Raw genomic sequence first — 9,268 nt, forward strand, 5'->3', positions numbered from 1 at the left:
CAATTCACAGCGCTCACCATAGCACATACCCTCCCCAGTGTCAATCAATAGCCACCCCATCCCTCCCACCCCCCACCACTCCAGCAACCCTCAGTTCGTTTCCTGAGATTAAGAATTCCTCATATCAGTAAGATCATATGATATATGTCTTTCTCTGATTGACTTATTTCAGATTTTTAAATGGAAATGTTGGTAGTTTCTAACTCTGATGAGTCTACACATAAGGGCAGACAGTAGAGGAATCCAGGTAGGAAAACTTGATTTCATCCAGCATCTGTACTTTGACTCCCAATCTGGAACACCTGCAGGATAATTGAGCTGCTTTTCCATGTGGTTTTGGCACCGTGGATAGAGGTGCTTCTCTTACTGAGAACAGAGAAGTGAGCATGTGGGGGCCGCAGGTGTGCAGCTCAGTTTCCTCTCTCTTTACAGACACAGGAGGCAGGAGCACACAGGAGAAAGAGCATCGTATCTTTCTAGCTTTGCGTTTTGGTTTTGCCACTTAAAGATATACAGTATCTGGTATTTCACATTCCTCACGGAGGCTCATTTTCTTACTGATCTAACAAGGATCAATTAAGATGAGGTACCTAAAGTGCCGGGTGATACTCATCATAACACAGTAAATGTTTCGTGAGGCCACTCCCTGTGCTAAGTGCCTTCTATTTGTTACACTTACAACAAGAACCCTACAAGATAGCTTAATTTCCCCCTTTGACAGATCAGGAAACAGAGGCTCTGAGAGATTTAGTAACCTGTCTGAGGTCATTCAGCTAGTAATTGGTGCAACTGGGTTTCAAATCTTGGCATTTGAGTCTGGCGTTCATACGACTTCATTAGTTTTGACTGTTAGAACATAATGTAGAAGCTGTCTTTCCAGACAGGGGCAGCATGGTCCCCAGTACTCAGTGTGCGCTACCCACAAGTGTTTGTTGCTCTGGACGAGCTCCCGGCTGGTGAGAGTGGATGTGATCCTGACAGGGCTAGCTGGAGAGTATGTTCACACAGAAAGCATTTCTAGATGGTTAGGGGTTACTGCACTAGAATATCTGGATTGTGTTAGAAAGGCTGTGTGAGCAAAATAGGTAAGCATGTTGGCTTTGAAATCAGGCTGTGGAGATGAAATCCTCACTCCTCTACCTACTGGTTATGTGACCATGGCAAAGTTTCTTCATCTCACTGAGCCGTGACCTCCTCACCTGTAAGTAAAGATAATAATAGGATATACATTATTGGATTATTTTAAGGATTAAATGAGTTACCACATGTAAATCCCATGGATCAGTGACTGGCACATGGTAAATTCTCAATAGGTATTATTATCATTATTATTATTACTTCTTGAAAAGAATGGATTTTATAGACTTCCATGGATTGACCTGGAAGTCCAAGTGCTGTTTATAAAATATTCCAAAGAAGAAACTATATTTAGAATTAACAGCAGTCAACTTAGTATAAACCTTTGAATTCAGTCAACTTTATATTTGAATACAATCAGTTTATAAATTAGAAACTATCAATATAGTGTACTTCCATTATAAACACGGGAAGGGAGAAGACATCTGGTAAATTCTGGTTGTCTGCCAGTTATGAGGATTACCAGTGATCAAATATAAAGAATATCATATATACTTTATATAATTGGATCCCTCTCGAAGGTAAGGGCACCCGAGGGTCACCATCTGGGACAGCAGTTATCCTAGCAATGCAGCTAATGGAGATTGGACTGAACCTTGACTCACTAGTTTGCTCACAAAATACTAAGTATATGAAAAAAATACATTCTTAAAATATATATTATTTGTAATGTTTGGTTCAAGAGCTCAGCATATTTCATCCTGAGTGCAGCTCAGGATTGACAACAGTGGAAGTTAGAATTAAGCATGCATATAATGTGGAAAATGTCTTTGAGTGCAGTTTCCACTTGAGAACTTAGCCCTCGTGTGACGCTCTTGACATCCTTACCTGAAGCTTGGCTCTGTCCGTGTGTCTCTGCCCCCAGGAGCCCGGGAAGCGCTCCCAGCTGTGGAGGATGACCGGCACGGGCATGTTGGCCCACGAGGGATCTTCGGTGCCTCACAACCCCAATAAGCCCTCTGCGGCCCGCTCCCCGGAGGGCTCCGTCATCTTGGATATCGCTGGTCTCGCTGCAGTAACTGACAACAGGTACTTTTCTTTCTTTTCTTTTTTTTTTTTAATTTTTTTTTTTTTTAAGATTTTATTTATTTGCGAGAGAGAATGAGAGACAGAGAGCATGAGAGGGAGGAGGGTCAGAGGGAGAAGCAGACTCCCTGCTGAGCAGGGAGCCCGATGCGGGACTCGATCCTGGGACTCCAGGATCATGACCTGAGCCGAAGGCAGATGCTTAACCAACTGAGCCACCCAGGAGCCCCCAACAGGTACTTTTCTAAGCAACTTTTGATGCAAGCCCATTGCTTCCAAAGTCCGTTTCAGTGGAGATACACTCCAAAAAGCGAGCATGTAAATGAAGTAAGAATTTGTATTTTTAGATGTGTATTTTTCTTCAGTGAGAGACCGACCCGTCACATTCCCAAATACGAGTTTTGGGTCTTTATTTTATTTTTGTTAGGCTGTTGTTGAAATGCCCATGTAGGTCAAACAGTAAGAAGGATATGTTATGCAAAAGTGAATTATCTCTTTCCACCAAACCTCTACCCTCCATTCTTCCCCAGAAATGAGCAGGTTTTTAAAAATCTTTTTAAGAATTCTTGTTAAATATTTCAAAAGCAGAAATAAATTATTGAGAGAATAATCAAATGTGTTTTTAGGACCAAATCCTTGGATTTGAATCTGTTATTGGGGACAAAATAAGTTATTTGGTTTGCCTCTGCCTTAGTTTCTTTATGCGTCAGTGTGTTTGTTTCCAGTTGATACCTTATTCACTTCCATAAGTACTTTACATGACTTACAAGTGAAAACCCAATATAAAATAAAAATAATTGGGAATTAAATAGGAAAAATCCTCTTGAAAATATTTTCAGAGCTGTTTAGCAGACAACCCTTATCAAACTGCATGACAGCTTGTCACTGTGGGAATGCAGGGACCTGATTATCACATCTATTGTGAATCCTTAAAAGTACTGGTACTCCTTTGTGGCCCCTTGTTCATTGCTTTCCATTTTGTCTTATTCCTCTTTCCTCCTTAAGAGATACCTCGCTGCCATGAGATGCAGGCTACCTGCCCATTAGGTTTTAAGGGTGGAGGATATTGGAAGAAAGAAGACCAAAACCACGATCCTGATACTCTCCTCATGCCTAACATATTTGACTCCGAAGACTCACTGCATTTTCCTGTATTCCAGATATGAGCCACTGATGCTGAGAAAGCCGGATCGCAGGCGAAGCACAACTCAGACATGGAGTTTCCGGGAAGGAAAACTGACCTGCGGCCTGCACGGGTTGGTTGTCCAGGTCAGTAGTGTTTGACACCCTCAGTTGCAGCAAGCAGTGGTTGAACCTTCTTTGAAGCAAAGTCTCAATTAAGATAAATACACTGCAAGGGGGAAATCATTACAGAGCAAATACGCATTATTTCATTATAGTCAGGAAGGTCAAGGAACTTTTGTTGTACATCTGTGTGTATTTACCGGGAAAATATTCTTGACGGTGATCTATGAGAAATGTATTGGGAATGGTTGCCCGTAAGTAATGGGATTTTTTTTCTTGGCTTATCTGGATTATTTTTCTTTGGTTATATAAATTACCTATGTGGGGTATTTGGGTGGCTCAGTCAGTTAAGCGTCTTCGGCTCAGGTCATGATCTCAGGGTCCTGGGATTGAGTCCCACAGCGGGCTCCCTGCTCAGCAGGGAGTCTGCTTCTCCCTCTCCCTCTGTCTTTCCCCACTTGTGCTTGTTCTCTCTCTCAAGTAAATGAAATCTTCAAAAAAAAAAAATCTTTAAAAAAAATTACCTATGTAATTTTTTTCTTTTTTTTTTTTTTAAAGATTTTATTTATTTGAGAGAGAGAATGAGAGACAGCACGAGAGGGAAGCGGGTCAGAGGGAGAAGCAGACCCCCCGCTGAGCAGGGAGCCCGATGTGGGACTCGATCCCGGGACTCCAGGATCATGACCCGAGCCGAAGGCAGTCGCCTAACCAACTGAGCCACCCAGGCGCCCCACCTATGTAATTTTTAAAAGAAAGAAAGAGAAATGCTAGCTAAAAGCCCACCACTAAGTTAAGTGGATTAATTTTAGGCCTGTGGAATTAATCTAATATCTACAACAGTCTTCTGTGAAGCGTTCTAGGAGATGGTGAGCAGTCATCATGGGCTCTACATTCTCTAGATTCTATTTATTTCTGCATTCTTAGTGGTGCCCAAATAAGCATTTAATTATTGTAGCAAATGTCAGAATGAAGATTGCTGGTCAGTTTCCTCTGTCCTCCACCAGTCTATCCCATGATAAATTGCCAGGGACTTCATAAGAAAACACGTGTTTAGAAAATGACTAGGAGTTTGGATTTTCTGCCCTTCTGGCTTCAGGCCAGAAATGAGACCATGGATATGGGATGAGGAGGTAGGAAGTTGTCACAGAGGTTTGGGCATATAGCTGAACATGTGTGACGTGGTGCAGTTTCTGCCTCAGCCCAGGGCTTTACCCAAAAGGTAAACAGGAGAGCATCAGGCCCTGGCTAGAGGACCCTTAGTGTGTTTGCTCCTGGTGGACACCAGGCTGTCCCTTCACAGTGGGAGGTTGTTCACCCGGGCAATGAGCAAAATTGGAAGGAGCCTCCGCCTGCTGTTTGGTGAGATTTATTTTCTTTATCTCTCTTGTCTTGAGCTTTTTCTGTCAAACACAAGCTGCTTACTACTCTGAAGCACACATCTGGAATGGATTTGTAATTTTCAATTAGCAATACAATTCAGGCTTCTGGAGGCAAGAGAAGGTGCGTTGTAATTGTTGGGCCCCGGGTCTGACCCGGACTTTCCTTCCGGTTTGTTCCTAAAGCCCATGTAATTCGGATTTTCGTAGAGCAGCACCCCCACCCCCATCCTTTGCTGGTGTTTGTTGTTTCTTGAATCTTTTTCATCATTCCTGTGGTTGTGAGCAGGGTGTGTTTTGGTTAGGGAAATAAGCTTGTTTCGATCTTATTATTCTAAATAAAGTAATTGAAGGCATTAAACATCTGACACTGCCCTGATAAGGTTGTGTATGCACTTTCTTTCCAAACTTACAACAGTCGTAAAAAGCTTTCTCCGTGTTGAAATCTGTCCTGTAAACCCAGCTCAGAGTTTCCTTTTCATTACTCAGTATTTGAAAAGAAAGGGGATCAAGACATGCTAGCCATTATCTTCTCTAGCCCTGTATCTGCTGTCCCATAGGCATGGTCCCATAGACTTCCGTTTTGTTTGGGGCGGATAGCAAGAAGATACTTTCCTCCAAAGGTCTGAATAGCTGGCTCTCAGATGGCATTCACCGTTCCCTGTTTAATTTTTTTTTTTTTTTTACATTTTATTTATTTATTTGACAGAGAGACAGCAAGAGCAGGGAACACAAGCAGGGGGAGTGGGAGAGGGAGAAGCAGGCTTCCTGCCAAGCAGGGAGCCCGATGTGGGACTCAATCCCAGGACCCTGGGATTATCACCTGAGCCGAAGGCAGACGCTTAATGACTGAGCCACCCAAGCGCCCCAGTTCCCTGTTTAATTTTAGAAGAGGCACCATCTTTTGAATATGTGAGCTGACAGTCCAGCCGTAGGCCTGTTTGCAGAGGTTTTCAACTCTAGAATTTGCTTCTTATTGGAAAGCTGAATGATAGTTGTAATTGCTACATTTTCAGAATGTTTTAGATTTTTAAACAAACCTGAATGAGAATACTCAGAGAAACAGGGTTTTGGTACTTTTTTTAAAGCTTATTTTAATGACTGGAAGTTATTACTAAACCAATATGCTCTATTCTTACTCAGAATTCCCTAAATTCATATAGCGTAACTTTCCATCTTGCCCAGGTAATCCTCCTGGTTTTCACCTTCAGTAAAGCTGAAGAAATAGTAAATGCTTTGTTAAAAATTGATCATGACCCTTCAGAAGAGAATTCAAATTTGATAACTTGTTTCAAATGACATGTTACATTGTCAAAGTGGGTGCCTTTCCCTTTTCTTACACATCTTTATTCTTTTAGGCCAAAGGAGGGCTTTCTGGTTTGTTTGATGGAGCTGAAGTTGTTCTTGGTCCTGATACTTCCATGGAGCTTCTGGGGCCAGTTCCACCTGAACAACAGTTTATCAACCAAAAACTGAGGCCTGGTTCTGGAATGTTATCCATCAGAGTCATCCCAGACGGACCAACTAGAGCACTCCAGGTGATGATTTATCATAAGAACTAACATGAATCTCACTGTACTTTCCCCCCACACATTGGTTAGTCATTCCACAAATATTTATTGAAAACATTTATGCTGGCTATGAGGATATGATGTCCTCATTTATAAAATAGGGATAAGACCTACTTCACAAAGTTGTTATAAGAATTGAAGTATAAAAACATAAGATGATATTTAAAAAGTATAAGAATTAAAGAAGGCAATGCCAAGAATGGTACATATTATTATTATCGGTCATTATATATTATAATTGATATATTAACAACAAGATACATGAGGTCCCTGGTCAGACAATGACAGTATTGTGTTTTGAAAGCAGGAGTGGAGGGTGTTCTACAGGGTATACAGGAAGGATTCGTATTCCTAGACTTGGAGGCTTCCTAAGAGGAGTAATATTTAAGCTGAGACCTAAAGGTTGACTGAAAGGAGTTAGCCAAATCGAAAAGGGAAGGTGGAGGGGCTGTGCCCTAATAAGAAGAGTGTTCATTCAACAGTTATTTACTGAACACGTATTAGAGCCAAGCGCAATTCTTGGTACTAAGCACGTACTACTGAACAAACAGACAAAATTCCCTGCAGTCTTGGAACTCATATTCTGGAGGGGTAAACAAACAATAAGCAAAATCATAATAAAGAAATAATATAGGATTTGGGAAATTGATAAGTGAAGGCCTGGTGATAAAAGGGGAATGGCCCAGTGGGCACAGAGAGTACGCTCCGAGATAATGCTGGAGACAGAAGCAGGGGCCAGATTATTAAAAGCCTGATGCATGCTGCAAATTTTGTGGTTTTTCTCTGGCAATGAAGAGTCAGGGAATGACATGATCAGAAATTTATTTTAGATTGCACATTTCTGTCTGCAATGTGGAGGATTGGAGTTGATGAAAATTGGAGATAGATCAGCTGAGGGCAACTGCAGTGATCTGGATGAGAAATTATGGCAGCCTGGACTAGAGTAAATAGCAGGGGTGTGGCAGGGGTGGGCCCAAAGAGGTTGGAGAGAAACAGGCAGAAATGGAAGCTTATTGAGAAGTAGAGTCTGACAGATTTAGTGATTGATTGAAGATGAGGATGAGAGAGAGGAAGGAGTCAGGAATGGCTTTTAGGATTCTGATTTGGGCAACTATGAGGACAATAATCCATGTCACTAAGATATGAACACAGAGCAGACTTCTGGAAGAAATAAGGAGTTAAGTTTTGGACTTATATGCTATCTACATGAAAATGTCTGGAAGTCAGTGTAAATATGGGTCTGGTACTCAGGGGAGAGATCTGTGCTGGAGGTACACGTTTATCAGGTCATGGTGTAATTAGAGAGCTGAGGGAAAAAGGAAAGATGCTGGTGTGTAACAGTGAACTCTCCGAGGTAGTATGTCATAATCCACAATACCTCTTGTAAAAGCACCCTTCTTTTAGCAAACATTGAATGCAGTGATCTTGAGGTTTGTATATTTTGACTTGACCAATAATTCTAGATTAGCTGTAGATGCCTAGCCCCCCTATATGAGGCTCTCGAGGTCTATAACTTGGCTTTTGCCATGTAGACTTAAAACCAAGTTTACTTCATTATTACCCAAGTCTTACTTGGCAGCGCTTTTGAAACCATTAACTTCCATAGGATTATTGAGCATGAAATGGGTTTCACTGTGGAAGTATGAACTTTCTTAGTACAGTGTTTTATTCGACTTCAGATAACAGATTTCTCCCAACGGAAAAGTGACCGTTCATCATATGAAGTGGATGAACTTCCTGTTACTGAACAAGAGGTACAGAAATTAAAGAATCCAGACACAGAGCAGGAATTGGAAGTAAGTTTTAAGTATTGCGAATTCATTTCTTTATCATTAATTTTTTAGAATTTTGCTCTATGGTTTTCTCAGTTTTAGACCTCTTTCTGCCCTCTGAATTCCAAATATAGCTGTTGCTTCATGGTGTTTATGTCATCACAACATGAATGTGTGAATATGTTAATTAAATGACAGCTAAAGTTGAATCAGAATGTAATAATGATTGCAAAAGTAAGATGAAAATAAAGAAAAACTAAACTATTTGAATTTATACAAGGTCAAGAATAAACAAACTAGATTTTTTGAGGGGCCCCAGTTTTCTCTTGTCATCTTTCTCCTTCTTTCCCTTGTTTGGGCGTTGGGAAGTGAAAAGTTTGAAAAGGAACATGAGGTAAACATGAAAATGTACACTGGGGCGCCTGGGTGGCTCAGTCCGTTAAGCGTCTGCCTTCAGCTCAGGTCATGATCCCAGGGTCCTGGGATCGAGCCCGGCATCAGGCTCTCTGCTCAGTGGAGAGCCTACTTCTCTCTCTCCCTCTGCTGCTCCCCCTGCTTGTGCTTGCTCTCTCTCTGTCAAATAAATAAAATCTTAAAAAAAAAAAAAAAAGAAGAAGATGTACACTTATTGGATATTCAGTGATTTTTTTATGTTTATTTTTTTAAATTTTATTTTTTTATGTTAGTCACCATATAGTACATCATTAGTTTTTGATATAGTGATCCATGATTCATTGTTTTCGTATAGCACCCAGTGCTCCATGCAATACGTGCCCTCCTTAATACCCATCACGGGGCTAACCCATCCCTCCACCCCCTCCCCTCTAAAACCCTCAGTTTATTTCTCAGAGTCCGTAGTCTCTCATGGTTCATCTCCCCCTCCGATTTCCCCCCCTTCATTTTTCCCTTTCTTCTCCTAATGTCCTCCATTCTGTTCCTTATGTTCCACAAATAAGTGAAACCATATGATAATTGACTTTCTCTGCTTGACTTATTTCACTTAGCATAATCTCCTCCAGTCCCATCCATGTTGATGTAAAAGTTGGGTATTCATCCTTTCTGATGGCTGAGTAATATTCCATTGTATATATGGACCACATCTTCTTTATCCATTCGTCTGTTGAAGGGCATCTCGGCTCTT

The 9,268-nt window shown here is 41.2% G+C and overlaps 1 protein-coding gene across 1 annotated transcript in view; it reads left to right on the forward strand.

The window, feature by feature from the left end:
• VPS13D (vacuolar protein sorting 13 homolog D) overlaps nt 1-9,268 on the forward strand; it is a 238,051-nt gene that overhangs the window by 127,964 nt on the left and 100,819 nt on the right. The window contains exons 56-59 of the mRNA XM_081816824.1: nt 2,003-2,166; nt 3,324-3,432; nt 6,143-6,322; nt 8,035-8,151. Coding sequence (XP_081672950.1) covers nt 2,003-2,166; nt 3,324-3,432; nt 6,143-6,322; nt 8,035-8,151 — 570 coding nt within the window. The remainder of the gene's footprint in view (nt 1-2,002; nt 2,167-3,323; nt 3,433-6,142; nt 6,323-8,034; nt 8,152-9,268) is intronic.

This window comes from Leptonychotes weddellii, chromosome 4 (genome assembly GCF_054177405.1).
Source record: "Leptonychotes weddellii isolate Sample4059 chromosome 4, ASM5417740v2, whole genome shotgun sequence".
Classification (NCBI taxonomy): domain Eukaryota; kingdom Metazoa; phylum Chordata; class Mammalia; order Carnivora; family Phocidae; genus Leptonychotes; species Leptonychotes weddellii.